Source organism: Rhea pennata, chromosome 5, assembly GCF_028389875.1.
Source record: "Rhea pennata isolate bPtePen1 chromosome 5, bPtePen1.pri, whole genome shotgun sequence".
NCBI lineage: Eukaryota > Metazoa > Chordata > Aves > Rheiformes > Rheidae > Rhea > Rhea pennata.
This window is the reverse complement of record NC_084667.1, coordinates 41208903-41230468: the sequence shown is the minus strand read 5'-3', so window position 1 is coordinate 41230468 and position 21566 is coordinate 41208903. Positions and strand designations below refer to the sequence as shown.

The 21566-nt window shown below is 46.0% G+C and overlaps 2 protein-coding genes across 3 annotated transcripts in view; both read left to right on the top strand.

Annotated features, from left to right (window-relative positions):
• The window catches only part of PNPLA2 (patatin like phospholipase domain containing 2), a 30051-nt gene extending 19843 nt beyond the window's left edge, over positions 1–10208 (top strand). The window contains exons 4-9 of the mRNA XM_062575859.1: positions 274–483; positions 1395–1455; positions 2427–2594; positions 3049–3181; positions 4035–4157; positions 4991–10208. Of these exons, the coding sequence (XP_062431843.1) occupies positions 274–483; positions 1395–1455; positions 2427–2594; positions 3049–3181; positions 4035–4157; positions 4991–5255 (960 nt within the window). The 3' untranslated portion in view covers positions 5256–10208. The remainder of the gene's footprint in view (positions 1–273; positions 484–1394; positions 1456–2426; positions 2595–3048; positions 3182–4034; positions 4158–4990) is intronic.
• Positions 10209–10882: 674 nt separating this feature from the next.
• Positions 10883–21566, top strand: part of CRACR2B (calcium release activated channel regulator 2B) — a 36914-nt gene continuing 26230 nt past the window's right edge. The window contains exons 1-2 of one of the 2 annotated variants that reach the window (XM_062577501.1): positions 10885–10938; positions 19635–19695. In XM_062577501.1, coding sequence (XP_062433485.1) covers positions 19673–19695 — 23 coding nt within the window. In that variant the 5' untranslated portion in view covers positions 10885–10938; positions 19635–19672. Of the gene's footprint in view, positions 10939–19634; positions 19696–21566 lie in introns of both variants that reach the window. The other variant, XM_062577503.1, reaches the window with a different exon arrangement.

Genomic DNA, 21566 nt, shown 5'->3' with positions numbered 1-21566 from the left:
GTTGGAGTGTCATTATTTAATTGGACAATGAATTATGCCTTTCTCACTGAGAACACTGGTGACCAAAAACACAATCCTAGGGAGAAAAGCACATAACAAAAAGAGGTTACAAGCAACACAGCTCTGGTATCACTGTTTCTAGTTTATCCAGTGCTGGTGGATGTTCTCTCTCTTCTTCCTAAGTTGTTGGAACAAACATGAACAGGGACACAGAAAAGAAAAGCTGCTTAATCAGTTACATGAATGAAGGTCCTTTATTCACCTTTATTTCAGAGATATGTGGATGGAGGGATTTCTGATAATTTGCCACGCTATGAGCTGAAGAACACAATCACAGTGTCTCCATTCTCAGGAGAGAGTGATATCTGTCCACGGGACAGTTCCACAAACATGCATGAGCTCAGAGTCACCAATACAAGCATCCAGTTCAACCTTCGCAACCTCTATCGACTTTCCAAGGCCCTGTTCCCTCCAGAGCCGCAGGTGAGACTCCTGTCAGTGCTGGGATTTAGGAGCAGTAGACAAACACTAGCTGTACAGTGCAGCTCAACAGGAGAGGATTCTAGATGCCATATTATTTTTGCATTTGTTTGTCTGTTTTTTCACTTTGACATTAGCAACCCAGTGACTTGGCAAACCTTGACCATTTGCACAAAGTTGTATAGTGCTAGCAGTTGCTTGGAAAATATTGCCACATGGCCCTCTGTAAATTGGCATTTGCCAGGGATGCAGCCCTACTTTTAAACAAGGATGTATAAACTCTCAGAACCAATATGCTCTCAAATTTCTTAAGGTCAGGTGGGAACTGCCAGCCTGAAGCCAGTCAGTCTCCTAAAAAGTGCTAGTAGAGCAGGTGGCACTCTAAACAGCTTTGTGTGCTTCTCCTTCCAAGAAAGGCAAATTCAGCATTAGAAATCCCTGGCACTGGAGCATAATAAGCATGTGTTCATGTGCTTAATCACTTGTCCAAGTGTTTTCCCTGCCCCCTCCTGGGGCTAAGATAAGTCTTAGCCAGCCTTATCTGCAAACATACTATGGCCCTTCCTGGCATCTGCCAGGAAGTTGTCTGTGCTGGCTGCTTTTTCAGGTGGCTTGCTAAAGGCTGCCCACAGTAACCTCAGCTCTAGATGAGCAAGTGCCCAAATCTAGGCCCATCCCTATGTAGAATCTGCCCACTCCAACCTGAATTATTCTGTGATTCCTTTATCAAAGGTATTTGTATTATGCCTCCCCTTCCTGCTCAAAGCCTGGGAAGGGCTGGCAAGGGTGAGTCTTGTGCTTGGTGTAGCTCAGGAGCGAGGAGAATTCTTCCAAAGCCAGCCTCAAACTGGATGTTTGCTCTGCTCATCCAGACCCTCTCCAAATGACTTGTGCTTGCCTGTCTCTTTCCACAGGTGCTGCGGGATATGTGCAAGCAGGGCTATCGAGATGCACTCCACTTCCTGAAGAAGAACGGTAAGGCACTGGGTGTTTGTACAGAGTGTGCTCTGACTTGTTTAATCACTTCTGGAGCAGGCTTGAGGGCCTAGCCTTGAGCAGGTAGCTAGTGGTGTGTAGGAAAGATGGAAAGACAGTTTAGATCTGGTGTGTGGGGGAGTGAGAGTTGCACCTTGGATGTGGGAAAATGGAAGTTGTAAAGCAAGCGGATTTTAGCACTTTAGGAAGCAGAGATGGAGAAGACACCCTTCCCTATAGAGTCATACAGAAGGACTCTAATGGCTTTGAGACCAGAGCCAGGGTCGCTTTGGCATAGCTGAGCAGGGAGGCTGTTTAGGCCGCCATGCTCTGTGTCACAACAACACAGTTGGGCACCAGTGCCTTTTGGAGCTCATGAAGATACCCTGCTCCTCTTTAGGTGCAACTAGAGCATGTTGAAGATAGGCCCACACCTGGCAGTGCTGTGCTGCCCTTAGCAGCCTGCAGGGCCTGGCAATGTGATGCTCCCTGCTTCCCTCCTTTAAGTGCTGGACTTTCTTGTCGCCTGCAGCTGTTGTAGCGTGCTGTGTGTCTGGTGCCGCCTAGTGTCAGTCTATAGCAGATCAAGCACACTTGCTCTGTGTTGCAGTACCTTACTGGGATAAAAGCAGTCATGCAGCTGTGTGCGTGGACTAAGCAGCAGGAGGGAAATCCTGCCTGTAGAAGTGGTATTCAATGGCAGAATGTACAGCAATTAAATGTTACCAAACAGCATCCTGCACCACTTATAGGGGAGATGCTAGAATTTCTGGCAGGGAAAGATCGGTTGAAGTTAAAGCAGTCAGATTTCAGAATGTTGTAAACATCACAATAGATAAAACCTGAACAGGCTGGATGTGATGTCTGTCTGACTGAAGAGTGTGTTAGGGTGAAGCAAGGCCTAACATTCCAAAGGCCACGCAGCAGGGCAGCTAGTTTGCATCATTCTGATGGTATGACTTCTCTCTCAGGCCTCCTTCATCGTCCAAGTCCTGCCCGTCCTCTCCTTGCCATAGAAGCTCCCCCAGAGGAGAAGAAAGAGGGAGAAACAGAAGCTGAGGAGCAGTTGGAGGACAATGCTGCCCTTGCTGTTGTTGAAGAACACATCTTTGAACACTTGCCTCCCAGATTGAACCAAGGTATAGCCCCAAGGGAGAGAGTCCGAGCAGTAGTCTTCTGCTTCCTGGCCCACAAAGGATTGCTGGGATGTGGGTATTGTTTGTGACCATGCTTGCCTGGATCCCATTCCCTTGGAACTGAGCTGGCACCAACTAGTCCTTAACTGGAGTCTGAGCCTATTACATACAGGTGTGGCTTGGCCTGTGGAGGCAGAGCTGCAAAAAGGTTACTTATTTGACTCTGTCCTGCCATTTTGATGCTTGTTCCTTTGGGAGTCTGATAAAACTAAAAGCTGCTGCTCCTCAGCTCTGCTCATAAAATGATTCCCTTGAGCAAGACTTCCTTAAAAATTCAAAGTGGAGAGGAGAGATCACAGGCTGGGTAACTCCAAGGATATGAGAGGGAAAGGAATATTCCTGCTGAGAGGATTCAGTAGGCTTTTTGTTTGATTGTTTTGGGTTTTTTTTTCTTCAGCTCTTATGGAGGCTTGTGCTGAAAGAAGAGGGTTTTTGACTGGTATCTCCAACATGCTGCCTATACGTGTGGCCACTGCAATGATGGTCCCCTACATGCTGCCTCTGGAGTCTGCAGTTTCCTTCACGGTCAGGTAGGCCTTCAGCTGGTTCTCTTGATGGCTTTCTTTTCAGTGCAACCAAGTGTTTGGTATAGCTCTTGGAACATGAGTGGAGAGAGGAGTAGGATCCTTTTCAACTCTGCACTGTACAGTTTCTGACAAAGGTGTTTGTGCCAATTATGAGCCACATGAGGTGGGAAAAGTCCCACCTCCCAATGTCACTCAACTACAGCCAATACTTAAGGCTTGAAGACAGATGGTTGCATACTGGAACCTGCTGTATGGACTGTTGATAAGCTTCATAGCCTGGAGGAAAGAAATCTGGATTGAGAGTGGAGATGAAAGTAGGAACAACACAAGAGGCATCGTTCCTCAGGGGTGAAGAGTAGAGTAGTCCTAGCTGTCTCTAGCTTTACATTGTGCAACTGGGAAGGCAGATCCATTAGAGACTTTTTCATAATAAAAGGTACCCTTTTGAAAAGTTTCTGGAAGGAGGGAGTATGTGGTAGAAAGGGTTAGAGGAAAAACATCTTCCAAATCTGAAGAGGATGGAGAATATGGAAGGTGCCGGTACAAAATGTGAAGATAAGTACTAGGCTGTTTTTCTCCTTCAAAGCTGCTTCCCCTCAGTTTCATGAATGGTGGTGAAAAGGCCTCTTACTCGTTTTTAACAAAAAGTGCAGTAACTTATTCATAGGAGGCAAAACTAGGTCTCTTTTATTGAAGGAGAAAGTGTTAACACTTAAAACCATTGCCTAGAACATATTTCTCTTCTCTCCTCCAACAACTTTCATCTCGGCCAATTGGACAGGGAGTAAAGGTCTAGTAGTTCTGGCCCCTCCTATCCTTTGTGTGATTCAACTAATGGTTGTGTCCTGTCTCCCAGGTTGCTGGAATGGTTACCAGATATCCCTGAGGATATCAGATGGATAAGGGAGCAAGTGACTGAAATCTGTAACTACCTTGTGAAGAAAGCCAAAAAGAAACTGGGCAGCCATCTTTCAGCCAGGTATGGCTGCTTTCCTCCACTGCACTGTTCTGGAGTAGTGCTTCATTTCCACTTTTGTCCATCACTTCTACAGAATCTACTTAGAGCAGAGCAAGTAAGGCACAAATCAACTGCAAGGATTTACTGCCCAATTTAGTGTTAATCTGGCTTATAGTCTTTTGACCTTAACTGTTGGATGTACTCAGCACTTGATCCCCTTCCTTTCTCCCAGGGAGACTCTGTAATGAAGCTGTTTATTACCGAAGCAATAGGGCAGAAGATGCAGGTATAATTAAAACATTATGCTAGCTCCTTTGTAGAAGACAGGTGCTTGTCTGTGTGGTGTTTGTCAGCCCAGGATCCTGTAACAGTTCCTTTTCAAAGGTATTTGAGTTCAAATGACTTTTTGCTTGGAAGTGTGGGCCTAGTTTGGGCTGCAGAGGCAATGTTATGGCCAGGATCCAGGAACCATCAGATGGCTTCCATGTGCAGCAGAGTGCTTCAGCTGTGCATGTGTGCCTTGGCTGTGGCTTGTGCTTCTGAACTGAATTCCCTGCTGAGGGCTGCAGTTTGACGCTGAGGCAAGACTATATTGCATAGATCAGAACAGGAAACTCTGTATTAAAGTAGCAGCCAGAGGTCCTAGCTGTGATCAGGATCCTAGTATGAGGGATGATTCTTACCCACAAGAGCTCATGGTCTGAATAATCAAGAGATGCAAGGGGGAAAATGGGTACACAGAGAAATCCTAAAATCATGCAGCCAGTTAGTGGCAGAAAAACACTCTGGTTTGTGAAGCTCTGATCTGGTGAAGCTTTCCATGTACTGATTCTTTGCATGTCTTTGCCTTTCAGGCTTTACTATCATCTTGAGCTTGGAGGAACCCAGAGCCTGCCAATTTCTTCAGCAGCTGCGTGTGGTGAAACACTGCCCATGTGGATGAGAAGTAACCGTTCCCTGTCCGATGTCATGCTGAAATGGGAGGAGTACCAGCGCCAGCTCATGCTGGGCTTACTCTGCATCAATGTGGACATGCAGGCCTCCCTCTTCCCTCAGGAAGGATTTCAGATAAAGCTTCCACCTCTAGACTATGCAAAAGAGTGCCTGCCACTATTCTGAGCCTGCTGCCATGAGGGAATGGGGGTGGGTGGGAAGGGTGTTGGATGGGACCAGTCTCATCCCCTGGCAGCCTGCTGCCCTGTGCTTGTGAATATGCTGCAAAGGGGATTTTCCAGGGATGGAGACTGGTGGAAATGACTGTAGCCATTTGTTGCCCGCTGGGCCAGGCAAGGAGTCTGTGTTCAAAGAAACACATGTGCAGGCACTTTGCTTTAGACTTACCTGGCCATTTCCTGTGGCCAAGCAGATGCTGACCCAGCTGGGCTCCCCCAAATAATGCACTTTGAATTGCCATTAGGTTTTTACCACCAAATAATCAGGATGTAGCTGACATTCTGGAGTTCATATAGCTTTAGCTTTCTCTGGTTTCTAGAGGCCATCAGTTTTTCTTTTTTTCTCTTTTTTTTTCTTTTTAATCATCTGATATCACTTAGCTCTTCATGCTACTGAAAGATGAAGTAGCATCTGTTGCCAAACCAAACTTCCTCTTAACTTTCTTCTTCACTGAAGTCAGATCCTTTCCTCTGTCCCTAAGCTGCATCCTCACTGGAAGCCAGAGCTGGTTCTGCTGCAGTCTGCACTGGAACTGCAGAAATGTAGGAAAATTATGCATTTACCTTGGTTAATGTTGTGGTTGCTCTCACTGACTTTTGTCTTGATGGAACTTTTGCTGTCTGAACTGAGTGTTAAATCATATTTTAAAGAACTAGGTTAGACTAAGCTATTTTTTTGGTTTTCCAGAGAAACTCATTGAGTTTGAGGCCCCATTCTAGTCAGTGTGAATGCAGTTAGTGTGGGGTTGCTTTGGAAAAGCCTCAACCTGGCTCTCCAAGGATTGGCCCAGCATCTGGTATTGGGAAAGGAATGTGAAGTGTCTGTAGGAAGGTGAGATTGTGTGGGCATGTTATTTTTGAGAGGCTTGTGGTAGTGTGTCACAGCAAGTGCAAGGAAGGAGCTGACTGAGAGGGGTCAGGCTTCACCCCTTAAGTGACCATACGACTGAAGGAAATTCTAAGTTGGTACCATGGCAGGGGACTCTACTGACCTCAGGCTCTATTCTTATCTTGTGTTGGAAGAATTTGGACACTGAGGACTGAGGTTTGGGAGTGATAGGGATACAGGCTTCCAGCTCTGTCAGCCCCACCACATGCCTATCTTGCACTGTGGCTTACAAGTGGTACCACAGTGCATCTGGCAATAGCAGGAGCATCAGTACATGTACAGCCCTCTTGGAGCTGGCTACATTTGACATTTGTCTGTCTCTTAAAAGACTAGAGCTGATGGGTCTGTAGCAGGGCAGGACTCTGCTTTATAAGTTACTGCCTGCACAGTGGCAGCCTAGTTGCAACTTGCTGTGTGCAAACAAACACTCTGATCTCCCCAGGGTGAAACCTGGCTTCCTGTGGGGATTGCACATGCTTGAGCTTCAGTCCTTACACTGGGACACAACCAACTCCTAGTATCCTTTTTCTGCAGCTTGCCTAGCTGCATGAAGCGTCTTCTACCTCTCCTAGCACAAATAGTGTGCAGCTGGACAAAGCAAGTGCATGCTGTGTTTGCTTGGGAGCAGGATGGGGTGCCTGAAGCTGATACATGTAGGAAAGTGATTTGTAATAGGCTCACAATTGTCCCTTTAGTTTATAAAGGGAAAATATCCCCAGAAATTCTACTGATGGCTGGAGAAAGTAGTGAATCTATTTGATCACATCTGCAAGAGAAGATCACCAAGTGTGGAAGAGAAACTTGGAGGATTCTGAAACCAGAAGTTAGGAATATTAGATTATAAAACAAATCAGTCTTAAAGATGTAACACTGTCTAAAGCCTGCAGAAGGAGCTCGCTGCTAGATGGATGTAACTGTAGTCTAGGTGAACTAGCAACAAGCTGCTATCAGTTTTGTGGCAGCAGGATAAATCTGATGAAACTTGGCATCAAAAAGGGGTATTTATGTGGGCTTTCCTCCCCACATCCCCACTCTCTGGGCTGCCTTCTTTGGAGGAATGAGAAATGCACTTCTACTTAGCTTGCCAAATGGTATCTCCGCTCCTCATGCGTGCAGAACAATTGGCAAGAACATGTAGATATTTAATGGCATAAAATGAAGGGATTTCCTCCAGAAGCAAAACATCTGTGAGGGGCAGAGCCAGGAGATGGGAAAACTTTGTGCTTGGAGGCTACTACCCTCTTGACTCTGCCTTGTTTGTTTAAACATATGGGTGGAGAGAATGAGGCAACTATTTTTTTATCCCTTCTTCCTGGACCGGTAAAACCACTGAGTGATTATGTAAACCACTAAACTATGAAATAAAACTCTCTTGGTAATAGAATGTGCTAAGTAGTCACAGCTTGGCATGCTTTTCCTTTGCATCCCCTTTTGCCTTTTCTTGTCTTTCATCAGAACTGAATGGACTGGTGCCACCCTCTCCCAGTGCTCTGATCCAGAAGGTTTGCTGGTTCTGGTTCATCCATTTCAACAGACTTAACTGCTGTGGCTAGTGAAAGGCCCAAGTTTTGTTCTTTATATAACCTCATCTGTCTTTGATTTGTTATATTAACCTCCCAAAGAAAAGCTTTTGTATGCTTTGACTGTAACCACAAACCAAAGCCAAGCTTCAAATGCAAAGGGCCAATTCTTCAGAGAGGAAACTCCTGCTTTCCCTATGCTAATTTGCAGGGTGTGAACATATAGTGGGAAAGCACCACCCTGCATTAATCCTTTCTTTGCCTAAATTTATTCCCCAGATAGCACAGTGGTTTTTGTGATAGCTAGTTGACTTCTCTCTCTCTATATATATGTATAATAAAATTTTATATCATGATCAAAAAATGGTAGCTCTGTCAAAAAAAAAAAAAAAAAATAATACCCCCTAAACTACTTTCTTCCTTCTCTTTAAGAGAAGTTTCAAGCACCTGTTTGAAATTCTTACTGCTTATTCATCACAGATCACAAAGGATGAGGAGGATAGGAAAGATAGCCCAGCAGATGCAGAAAAAGGCCTGTGGTTGCTTTTGAAGAATGGCTTTTGATTATGCAGGGCTATCTTGTCTGGATCAGACCCCATTTCTCTCAAATCCCTGGAAACCTCTTGATAAACCTGTCTAGGTCCAACCTAGAGTCTATCATAATGATGTTATCTGGAATTCTTCTCCAAGTCTTTGCTGTGCGTTTGCCTTGTGGTACATGTTAGCTGCTCCCCAGCAGCTACTAATTAACATACATTTATCAAGTTTATAGGAACAAGGTAATCATCTGTAGTGGCTGGGCCCATCTTCAGTGGAATGTGTAACTGGGCAGCCCAGTGGGTACTTGTCAGGGCCTGGCTGCACTCCAGTATATGGTGTTTGAGAGCTCAGGTTCCTGGACCAAAAGTTCATCTTGCAGTCCATGTCACAAGTCCCCATGACATTCACTTGAACACCTCAAGGGTTCCAATCGTTGCAGTTTCCACTGTTCTACATAAAGGATTCCTGCATTCAGGAATCCACTTTTTTTTTTCCTCTCCTTTCTATGGTACAGGTATTGCTGCTTTTAACAAGGCTAACAGTGAAGTTTGGGGGCATCTAATCAGCTCCTAACCTGTGCAATACTGTAAAGTGTTTCATGTTGTGCACAACTGTGCATCTCTGGCATGCTCTGTAAGCCACAATGAATGTATGGTATGTTGGGTTTGGTTTACTGCCTGCCCTACTGCTAATATAACATTGCAAGTTGATTTTCAAGGGGGAGGGGGAAAAGCCCAACTTCTGACCAGTCTTCATAAGACCTAGGAATTGTTTTCTTATGTCTTTGGGAGGACTGTGTACCTACAGCTCTATGATCAGGGAATAAATGAGAATTTGCTCTCTCCCAGTACTGGGGTGTCCTCAGTATATATTCTATATTCCCCACTACTTTGTCCTTTTTATTTTTTTTAACAAATTCATTAATCTGGTGATGAAGCTTTCACCTCTTCCATAGAAAGGAGAACTCTCACTTTCACTAAAGGAGTTGTGGGAGAAATACCTGAAACTAATGGAGTTTTCTTTTGTTTTATGCTGCACTGCCCAATATTTGGGGTACATTTCTGGTAAATCTGTGGTAGAAGTGGTAGCAGGGTTGCATGTTGCCAAAGTCAGAGAGCCTTGCCAACATGGTTCTTAAGCACTTTTTTTTCCTTCCCCTTTCTCTGTAAGTCAATGAGAATAGACCATCTCACCTGGCTCCTACATCAGCCAGTTTGTGCCAAACTCATCCTGTGCCTTTGCAGTGGGCTGTGGCCTGCCTGCCTGCCTGCCTTCTGTATCCCTGTGGTGTCTGCATCTTTAATGCAGTACTTAGACCCCTCTCTTCTTCCTCCTTTCCATTACTGCTACCAGTGGGATGTTGCTCTGTTTCCAGTCTCCATGTGGCTCCACTAGGACAGTTTTGACTTAATGGCATCTGTCTTATTGTGTGGACCCACACCAGCCTTCCTGTAAAGGGAGGGGAAACCTGTAATTCTAAAACAGAAGATGAGAAATGTAACTTTGGAACACATATCTTCATCTTTTGGGTTTTCCTCTTGCTCTGGAAAATAGCATCTAAAGCAGATCTTCACCAGCTAAATGTTTCCTGGGATCTTCTGCTGTCAGTGAGTCTGAGAAGACCCTTAAGCACACAGGACTTGTAGAGCGCTGTGGAAATTACTGATGTCAGAGCAGCAACTAGACTAGCAATAGCGTATGCAAGTATATTTACACAACAATGTCATTTAGTAGTTCTCATAGTCACTTTGACAGTTCAGTATTAAATTGTTAATGCTTTTCTTTCCCCCCTCCTATTTTTTCTAATATTTTGCTGAAGGAAATGTAACTATTTATTTTGGCAGAAATATGTCTTCTAATAAAAAGTTTCTCAGTATACTTACCTGGCTGTGGTAGGTTGCTTGCCTTGCCATTTAGAGGTTTATTAAATATACATATATTTTTGAGTGCACTGTACTGTGTGGGTTTGTTTTGCTGGACACTGTTCACTTCACTGAATTTTAGATAATTCCATGGCAAACGCTATGTCAAGAGGTGCTGAGTGGTGCGTTGACCTAGAAGGTGGAAAAATGGAAAACTCCCTCAAACTGAAATGCCCCAAAGGCTGTTAGTCTCTTCCGCTTTGGAGGGGAAGAGGCTGGGCGCGTAGATTTGCAGTGATGGTGAAACTAAAATCACAGGGGTTGGATTTTACTCGTTTTCTGACATGGGCTGCACGGCTTGTGCTCTGTCCCTGCAGTCCTTGACCCTAGTGAAGAGCTTTTGCAGGTGACACAGAAAGACGCTAGTGCCGTAACCAACGTTGTTGTACTGTGCCGCTGGTAACGCCGGCAGCACTTGCTCTTTTAATGACGGCAAAACCAAACATCCCTGCTGAATTTCCAAAGTCTGTATTTGCTCCACAAACCAGCCCGGGGATGAGAGGGTGCCTTCAGCGGCTCGGGCTGGGGGCGGCTGCGGGGCCTCGTTTCACCTTTGCGGGGTTCGTTTTCCGATGGGCAGCGGGTTGCTTTTGGCTGCTGCCGCCCGCCCGCCGCGGGGGCCGCCGCCGCCCGCTTCTCCCGCTCCCTGCGCCGCGGCGGCCCGGCCCGTTTCCGGGTGGCGCCGCCCCCGCCGCCGGCCGCGGCGCCGCGCCGCAGCGGCTGCAGGTGCCCGCCGCGCCGCGCCGCTCCCCGCCGCAGGTAAGCGGGACCCCGGCCCGTCCGCCTCCCCGCGGCGCTGCCCCGGGCCGCCGCGCGGGGCCACGCGGGGCGCCCCCCCCCCCCCCGCCATTTTGTGCGGCCGTTGGTGACCGTTGGCCGCTGAGGGGACCGTTGGCGCCCGAGGCGACCGTGGCCACGTGGCGCCCGGGCCCTCCCCCCTCGGCCCACTGCCGCCCTTACCTCTGCCTCGAGGGAGCGCGGCGTGAGGTGTCGGGGAGCGGCGGCCTTCCGCGAGGGTCGGGGTCGGGCGGCAGGCGCCCGCTGGGCCGGCCTGGCCTCGGCGGGTGTCGATGGGTGTCGGGGACAGTTCCCGCGGCTCGCCCGGCGGTTCGGGGAGCTCCTCGCGCTCGCTGTGGCGGAGGTGGGCGACGCTCCGCGGCTTCTGGCACTCGCAAACCGCTGCTGCATGGGCTGGCGCAGGTGGGCTTTGGGCTGCTACCGGGTCTCCCCTCGGCTCTTGCTTTTTCCTCCTGTAAGTTCCCAGCAAGTTGGAAGAAGTAAATGATAAAGTAGCGGCTGGCTGCAGGCACCGTGGATACAGCCGTCTGCGAGAGGTCAGAGACGCCAAGGGGAGGGGCAGACCTGCACCAAGCCACCTCGGCTGTAGAGCTCCCCTTTGCAGCAGGACTCAGGACACCCTGGAGACCTGAACGCTCCCCTGGCTTTATCATACTGCACTGCGTTGGTTGACTGAGCCTGACTGTTTCTTCACAGGAACCACTCAGCTTTGCTACATATTTGTCAAAAAGTCGGCAAGGTAGCATGTGGGGAGAGGGGAGCAGTGAGCCTCAGGCTTTCTGCATGCCATGAGTGTCTCTGCTGGCTCAGAGTTATCTAGCCGCCTCCTCCCCAGCTGTTGGTAGTCTCCTAATGAAAGATGGATACGGATTCACATTCCTGTGCAAAACCTTCTTCTCTGCCAAATGCCATGCTGTGTGTGCAGCACAGCTCTAGCTGCATCCATGGGGATGGGGAATGCCCTGGTGTGGGTGTGGGTGTGGAGGCTCTGGTCCTTTGCACTTGCTGCCCTCCTCTATTGCTCTACTCTGAGCTGAGGAGTTTGCAGTCTGGGAGTTTTCGTCTTGCATGCAAGTGACTGACCTGAATTCGTGTCCTGTCCCTTCTCCTTTTCTTTTTTTCCATTATCCTCTGTTTGAGGAATATTTTTTCTTGCCAAGATCCAGGTGCAGGCAATGCTGGGCACGTGGTAGCAACCTTGGTGACTGTTACACAATAATGATGCAGTGGGTCTCTATGGTTGCTGGACTAGTGCCACTTCTCCTTCTCTTTTGAAGCAGAAGATACTGGAGCTCTATCTCTCCTAAGGGAAAGCCTTACCTTTGAACTGTGCTGTGTTTAACATGCTCATGGGATGACTTCAGTGAAGTTGTGTATTTAATCTCAGATCCTTCCTGTAGCACTTCCTGAGAGTAACAAGGGGGAAAAGAGGCCCATGATTGCCAGCCTTGGATACTGAAAAACAGCCGTGCTCAGGAATAGCTTGAGGAGATAAAATAATCCAAACAAAGTTTCCTTGTTTAAACATGACCCTTTGAATCCTTGCCTATTCTGATGGAGATGTTGGAAAGGTGGCTGTTGTGCAAAAAGGGACTCTTGGAAAACCTGCAATCTTTAGCTTTAATTCCTCAAATTTCAGGAAGAATTCCATTTTTTTTTCATATTTTAGAGCTATATTTAATTCTGGAGATCAGATATAAGTATGTATATATGTAAGAATGTACAAACACATCTCCTGACAACTAAGGCAATTACTATACTAGGTAAAACTGGTAATCAGTCTAGTCTGTTCTTTAGCTAGCCAGTGCAGGTGGTCCAGAGGGTGAACTGAGAAACTGCAATGACCTGGAGTGGAAAAATCCTCTCCTTGCCAGGACGTCCGCCTAAATCCTGTGCTGAGACAGATGTGAGGCCTGAGGTGTAGTTTTGAGATCCTTCATAAGATGGTATAAGGTCTGTCTGAAACTGCCTTTCTGTACAAAGGGTTTTATTATGAATCTCCAGCATATCTTTATGCTGATGATGGCAAGCTAAATTGGGTAGTGTCAATTGTCCGTCTGAAAAGTCTGGTTGGCTGTTTTGTCCCTTTCAAATGGGAATATTTGTCCCCTTGCCCCTAATTTGATGCTTATAATAAATCTGGACTCCATCATCCAGTGCTATAAAGATGTTATTGCAAATGACAACTCCATGTGCAGCTGTCTTTAGCAGCAGACAGACAGTTCTGGTGTCTGCTCTTACTCGTGACTTTGCCAGGCAGCCTCAGAGAATAAACTAATGGGAAAAGGTCAGTTGACAGTAACATGAATCATATGGGCAGAGCTGCCAGCTTGATGTTCTTCATGGTCAGAGAGCTTTGCAGATATTGATCCTCGTGGATAGTAGACTAAGTCTGTTTCCATAATACAGCCCACATGTTATTCACTGTCTAAATCTTTTTACTTTGATAAGACTGCTTTGGGGAATGAATCCTCCCACCTCTCTTCACCTACTTGCAGAAGCTCATCTTGGAGTTAAAGGAAGTGACAGAAAACTTCATCCACAGTAATTCTGCCTTCTCCCACTGAATGGAGCAGTGTCTTCCCTTTTCCTGCCAGACGCCTTTGCTTGCTGTCTAGGTGGAAATTTTTGTTTTACTTTCAATGTCTGACTCCTGAACGATCCATTCTGTTACAAAAATCAGTAAGACTTTTTGTCTTTTGACTGTCACTGTGTATACTTTGAGGTAGGGCGTAGCCTAGCAGGTTGAAATAGAGATACTGTTGCTCAGTGATGTTCTGATTACTTCTCTTAGTATTTTTGAAGCGAGGTCTTCTTTTCCTCACTTAGCATCCTAAAACTTTAATTTGTTAATTGTTACAAAGAGGGATTTTCTTATGCGTATACCTAATTGCACATTTCGCTAAGTAAACTTGACCTCTGCAGCTAAACAAGGTGCCCTGAAGTGATTTACTGAGTATTCCCTGTGTGCCTCTGCTGTGGCAGGAAGCACTGCGTGCTTTTCTCAGACCGTATGTTCAAAAAGTTTGTCAGCCCAAAGCATTTAAAAAATCATCAGCTGGACTTCAAAGAAATGTGTCATGGAATGACCTAAGTGTTTTTTGAAAATGATGTTTTCCTTGATCTGTTTTCTCATGCTCAGCTTTCTTAAATATTTCCGAATTCTACATGCTTGTATAAGCCAGCAGGAACACTACAGTCTCAATATTTAACTTGACAGCAGGACCTGGGGGCTTGAAGTGGAGTAACAAATATTATGAGTTTTGGGAGAAAATGATGCCAAACCTCACATTAATAGCTCTTGTGGGTTGTGCATAGGTTATGGTACTGCGACCTTTCAGACAAAGTCTGGAGCTATGCTGGGCTTTCCTATGCTTTGTTCAGGGTGGGATAACATGCTCTGCAACCCCATAGGCTTTTTTTTACCAAGTGTTTCTCTCTTGTTGTGTGTTGCACAGCACTAAGACAGAGGAAAGTGTTGCTTTGTGCTCTTAAATCACAGGTTTGTTTTAGAGGAAATGGGATATGGTACATGGCTCTGGCATTGTACAGCTGATTGGCATAGTGGAATGCAGGAAAAACTGTCAAGTAATAAAAGTTTGTAGGGGAAGAGTCTTGTATCATCTCTTCTTTTTATCTAGTCAGACTGTAGTTGTGATAATGGACCATGAAGTGTATGATTCCAGCTAATTTAGCAGAGATGTCCTCTGAAGGAGGAGCTGCTGTGGCTGCTTCTGTAGTTTTAATTTCTGTATTGCTACTTGGCATAGCTTTCCTGTACATAGCTAACTGCTCTGTCCCCATGAAGTCTAGTTCATGTCTAGTTCAGAAGGATGTTTAAGGATTACATAAAAACACTAGTCCCACAGGAGCTAAGTCCATCCAGCTCCTGGAAAAGAAGGGGTTAAACATAGCCTGCAGACTCTCCTTCTGCCTGAAAACCCTAAGTACCCAGAGTGAGTTTGACTGGGGAAGGGAGGGACGAGTGAGGTACAGATGCAGGGAAGCACATCTAACTTAATAACAATTAGAAGAAAACTTGCTCGTAGCCCTCAGTGTCATGGTAACTGAATACCTTTCCCGTTTTATTCTGCAAAACTTCTCTGAATAAGGTAGTTTTTTATCTGCCTTGGTTCCCCCTCTGTAAAATGAGGAAAAGGGGACTAAGCTTGTTTCCAGCTGAGAATTTAAGCTCTAGGTGACCTGTACGCCAACAGATGATGGATACAGAAATCTCCACTCCGGGCAAATGGTCTGGCTCCCTGTAAAATAATATCAGCTAGCCTATGCCTTATCTACTGGCAATGGCTAGTGTGACTGTACAGTGTTTAGAGAAAGTAAGTTGTACGACTATGCCAGGAGTAGTCACCAGGTGAAGGTGAGATGAGGTGCATAAATATTTCTGAGCCTTATTCCCTCTATAGCTCTTGCTTGTGGGCTGAATGCTTTCCGATGGGACAGGTTGGCTAGCAGAGCCTGCAGGCCTGCCTGCCTTCCCTCTGGTGGGAATCACTACAGGCTGAAGCTTTGGCCATTGACCTTTAGTCAACCGTCCTCCTAGGCAGATGCAACAGTTCTGAGCTTTGCCCAAGAAGCCAGACAAGTATCATGGTTTCGATAAAATAAAGCCTGACCCAATCCTCGTCAGCCGTGGCAGGCATGGCGTGATGCTGCCTGGGCTTTGTGCAGCAGTGAGGAGTAGCCAGGCTCCTGTGGTGAGGCCTGCACATCGCTCCTTGCAAAGTCTCTTTAAAACACAGACACTTGATACTGGAGCCCAAAGGGAAGGTACGTGAGGTGGTGCACCTGGCAGGAAGGCGACAGCCGGGGCCTGAGGCAAGCAGCAGCCACCCAGTAACGCTGCCAGCAGAAGGGCTTCTGCTGTGCATGCCTGGGTCTGTTTTCTGCCACAAGCACTGGAGTTGCTGCAGTTCCATGAGGTGCAACACTAGTGAGCCTGAGGTCCTCTGAGCTGGGCTGTGCAGATTCCTTGGTGCCCAGCGAGGGTGACGGCCTCTTCAGCAGCACTGGCCAAGCCCCTGTCTTAGCTATCTGCATTTCGAAGGTGATCTCTTGTCCTGAACTCTGTCCTTTTGTCTCGTCTCCTGGGGACTGCGGAAAAGATTCAGATTTGCTGGAGGAGAGGAGGACACACGCAGACACCCCACAAACACACATACCTTTCTCCCACTGCACAGTTTGCTCTGGGGCTTGAGAGCTGCCTTCCATCTTCTGCTCTACCTTCCTTTCCACCCAAGCTGGCATTTAGACTTGTGGCATTGTCTCTGGCGTAGAAGAGTAACTCTCCGCTCCAATACAGATGTGCAAAAGCTTTTGATTAAATATGTTTCCTTTAGTGCAAAAGGTCTTTTGCTTCCCATGCAAATCTAGTTGCTCACTCTAAGCATGCAAATAGATCACTTGTTATTCTCTCTAGAAAGAGTGATCTGCACTTTATGCAAAGTATAGGTAAGATCTCAGCAGCTACGTGAGCACAGCAGCGCATGGATTTGTGCTGGAGAGAGGTCAACATGGCTGTGTTTCATTTGTGATGATCTCATAAATAGTTCTTGCCAGCTTAATTTTGGTGTTATCTTACTGTTCGTTTTAATATAAAGGAGTTCATAAAACAGCTTAAGTCCAATGTAAAGCCTTGTGTTCAAGTACGTAATGCTGTCCCTTTGTGCTGTACTCAGGAGTTACAACAACCATCGCAGGATTGTTCTCCCATGTTACCCCTCTCTGATCTCTTTGTCCTGAAGGGGGGATCCATAGAGAAGGAACTGAACAAGCCTGTCCTAGAATATTTACTCAGTCCTGCCTTCAGCAAAGTTTAGCTTCAGGCACTGTTATAACTTCCAGACGACTAATGTCTGTTTGCACACATTGTTCACTTCCTACATCATTTACAAACAGAGAGAGAGAAATTGCACTCCAAAAATTCTGCTTCTGTAGTATGGAGAGAACTGTGTTGGAAGAACATGAGCTCAGCTAATAAATACTAAGGTTCACTGACATTAATCTGAAAGAAATGTGCAGTGTCTATATTCAAATTAAAAAAAATATGTATGCACGCATCATATTTCTTTTAAATATACTTTAAGAATTTTTTTTTTAAATCTTTCACCTTTCTGTGGTGATGCTGCTTGTACCTGTTCTCTCAAACTTGTGAGATATTAAACAGGGATATTACCATCAAGCTGTTGGTATCAAATAAATTAGTCTTTATGAAAAGGGATTAACATTTATTAGCTATGAGTGTGTGATGGGTTGGTTGTCCTCCCCCCCCTTCTTACCACATCCCCGCTGCATCCAAGTGCAGGATCATTGTACACTGTGATTTGGTGAGTCAAGCTGTTCTGAAACCTAGGTCCTTTTTCTCTATTTCGGCTGGGCAAATAAAACTGAAGTGTTCAGTCTCTAGTCAGGCTTGAGAGCCCTTGCTGTTGCCCTAAATGTGGGGAGGCTGTAATGATGCTTACATTGACTCAGCTCAATTTTATCTGAAAATCCACTTCTCTGAACAATAAACTCAGAGGTGGGGGGAACTGGAGTGCCTTGACTAAATCAAAAACCTTTTTGGCATGAGTGGATAAAGCCTTTTTCTTTTCAACATGTATTGCTAAATACACAGGATGTGGAGTATGGTTTAATTAGCATTACTATGGGAACCCTGTATTTCCTGACCTTTATCCATATAATGCTAAGGCTTCATTAATACGTGGCTCCAAAATACTTTTTTCTCCCTCTTTTTGTTTATTAAGCTTTTTGTTCTGGTCAGTACTAAGAGGAGCTTTATAAAGAACTTCAGGAGGAGATTAGAAACAGATTGTGAGGTGCAGAAGAGCAGTTTGTTCCCTCTTATATGCTGTTTTAGAAATTCTGGCTGAGATGAGAAACACAAGCTGAGATTGCAGTTCAGTGTTAAGCATCACCTCTGCCACAGCGGTAAACAACACGGTGAGTAAACTCTCCTGATCGTTTGCTGGAGGCAGGTAATGCAGATCATCTGGTTTTGCATCTTGGCTGCATTGCTAGAGCCTGCCCCAAAGCATGTGTGGTCCTGGAGCTTGCACAAAGCTGAGCCAGTGTCGTGAGGAGAAGAGAGAAGAGGTGAAGCTCCCAGGCGGGGAGGTGTCGGGCTGCCTTCCCGCACTGTCGAGCCCTCCTTGACAGCCTAGGCCAGCTCGTTGTGGGAATAGAGGCCGTGCGGGACTTTAGGTTGTGAAGCTGAGGTATTAACATGCTTTAATGATTGCTAACTTAGGGCCTTTTCCTCCTCCTACCTGTTCTGCCCTATCTTTGGGAACGCAAGGAGGCATTCTGCCCTCCTATAATGAAAATATTTGGGATAGGAATTTTGTGGCAGCCTTTTCCCTTTCAGTTCTGTCTTCCATACTTTTCTCCTGCATTAACACTGTACTCCCTGAAAGTGGCCTGGCTAAAGCTAGTATCTAGCTGCATTAAAGGCATGTGTGGCAATTTGTCTTCATGTGTCTCCATTTTTGAGTCTGAGTTATGAAATGGCCGTCTGAAAAATATGGGAGGAGGGACCTGCCTTTACCTTTGCTTTCCACAGATCCCATTTTTCACTTGCTACTGGGAGGATGGGGCTATTTGTAACTCCCCATCTTGCATAGTTTGTGGGTTGACGGAGTATCTGCTATTCAGAAACCAACCGGAGCCTTCTCAGCAGGAAACGTTCAGATGAGTGGTTTCTTTGGGGCACTGCAGAGGCTGGGCCTGCTCACTCACCACTTGTACATCGAGGCTTGTTTGCTGGGCAAATATTATCCTTGAGGGCTGATGCAAAGAGGCATTTGGGGTGGGAGGGAGCAAAGGGGATGAAACCATGCCAGATGATGAAAAGTCAGCCTGCCAGCGTCTGTGTGCTCTTTTTGTGCTTTGTCATCCTCTGAGAAGTCCTCTGGCCTGACTATGGGAGTTGACATGGCTGAGGACAGCTCTGTGCCAGCTGGAGGCCCTGAAGCTGCTGTTTGGTGACAAACCCCCACCGCCATTCAGCATCTCAAACTGGCAGAGGGCAAGGAGAGGCTTGTTTCCTTTTTGGTGATACTGTGGGAAGAAAGGGTACTTTGGTTAGTGACAATACGGAGTAGCCTCTATGGCTGTTCTAATGGGAAAATCTTGGGCACATGCTACTTAGCACATGCTGTAATAGCACAGGCTGTTGTACTGTGCTTTGGAGGGATGCTCCTTGTGCTTCAACGTCCTGTTTTACATTTGTAAGTGTAGTCAAACTTGGGGCAGGCAGGATTCACAGGGGCAGTTTGCAGTCTTACCCTTGTTGAAACTGGATGAGAGGTAGGCACCAAGCTGCTTGCCTTCCCTGAGAAATTCTAGCTGTGTTTGTAACTCCAGCATGACATAAAGGATTGTCTGCTTTCTTACCATTTCTTCCTATCTTGCCTGAGGCAGCTCAGCCTTTCTCCTTCACACCAACTGTGCAGGAGGAAGGATTATGAAGTATTACCTAAGGAACGTAATTGCAGGATTTTGTGTGTTTCTTTCTGAATCAACTGCTACTAGCCTCTGTTGGAAGGGGGATGAGATGCCTGGGAGCATTGCAGACCACACCTCTTAGTGCGAACCTACTTTGATAGTCTATTTACAGTGGCAGTGTTATTTCTTCACAGATTTTCGTGTGGAATACTGCCGGTTCCAGGGAAGGGGAATGATACCATCCTGCTTCTCGAGGTATTTGGGGAGAGTTGGACCTGTAGAGAGAAGAAATGGTGTTATGAAGTAGGGGAAAGGGGAGTGCAGAAAGTGTCTCCTGTGGGCAGGGAATTATTTGTGTAGAAGGGAGAATGAACGGGATTGCAAGCTGCTGTATCTCAGTGGAGTTTCTGCTTAGGAACTTTCTGTTCTGACTTCCTGCTTTTGCTTTAAAGAAGCAGTGTAGAAACAGGACAAAGACTTACTGAGTGGCGTGGCGCTGTATACTATTATGGAAAATGGTGGTTATTCCCATTCTTTAGTCATTGATTTAGAAGAACTGGAGATGCTTAATTAACAAGTGGTTAATCCTTTGATTTGAATCAACCAACATCTCTGCAAATGTTGAACTGAAAATGCTTTCTCCTAGTTTTGATATGGTTATGCAGGTTACTTAACTAACTAAACTAACTAGTGGATCTCTGTTTTGGGAATTGCTGGTTTACAGTAATCACTGCAATGGCAGTATTTTTGAAAGTAAAAAAAAAAAAGCTTTCTTACAATATGTGAGATTGTGTTGTTTTTTCTTACAAAATGAAGGTCTTGAGCTGTTTGGATTAAAGACTAAGGCTACTAAGGCTATACTACTGCATGCTTTCTGAAAACTCAGAAGTTTTCTTTGAAAATAATTGTCAGAAAATTTTCCACTCTTATATAACTGAAATAAGCACACTTATTTCTCCTCCTTCCCTCCGTCCCCATTTTCTCTAATCCAGTGTCAGTGCTGCTCCTGGGAGCTTCTGACTCTGTGACAGCTTTTATCGGAGAGGAGGTTTTTCCTTCCCAGTAATTTCACTTTACCCAGAACAGTTCTAACAGTTGAACAGAGGTAGCTGTTAGACAACATCTGCTCCTGGGCTGCTTCTTGGTTTGCTTCTAATGTTGTTGCTTGCATTGATTGCTCCTTGCACTAAGCTGCGCCTTGCGTGCAGGGAATGTGTGCCGTTCATTTCCACATGTTACTCTGCTCCATGGAGGAGAGGTTCAGGGCATGTGGCTGCTTAAAACATTCTTTGTTTTTCTGCCTTGCAAAAAGTTGGAAGCTTTTAATATTTTGTTGTGTCTTGAATGAGAAAGGGAAACTGTATTTCTGATATCTTGCACAAGATCCTGGGATTCCTGGACATTTGAACTGGAGTCTCTCTTTTCTTTAGGAGGAAGAAATGGGAGGGTTGACTCCCTGGAACCAGGACCTCATCTGTGACCCTCTCAGTGGTCGGACAGCTGAGAAATATCTGTACTCAGGAAATGAATTTAATCCTTTTCCAGTGTACAGATTAATCTGGTGTTTCAGGAAAAGTGTTTTGCATAGGACAGCCTGCACCTCCTTAGCTCATGGCGGGGGGGGGGGGGGCGAGGGGGGAGGAAGCTTTACATTTATACCTGCTATTATCAGGGTGGATTCTCAGCTGCAGGGTAACTGAATGACATGCAACTATGTTCATGGCTGGCTTCATATCTGTGAGGCAGAAAAAGGGTTAATTGTCTTCTGGAAATTGGCTTCGCCCAGCTGCCTCAGCTGTGTTTGTTGTTTTAATAGCATTTGCAGAAAGGTCAAACTGTCCATGGGTCCCATACATTGCAAGTGGGTGAAACGGATATAGCGCCAGCCACAGAGAGGCTTTTCCAGGGAGTCCTGTTGTCTGGAAATTCTCTCCCTACTTATTCCTGCTCATGAACCTTTGTAAACTGTTTTTGCCCTCTGTGTCCACCTTGCAGATGCCAAGTAGCAAGGGACAAGTTCTCTTCCTGGTCCTGTCTCAAACACGCAGCCCAGAAATGACTGCAGTGCTGAGACTGCTCTGTGCAGTTCTCAGGAGACTGGAGATGAATTTGCTGGGATGAGGGAA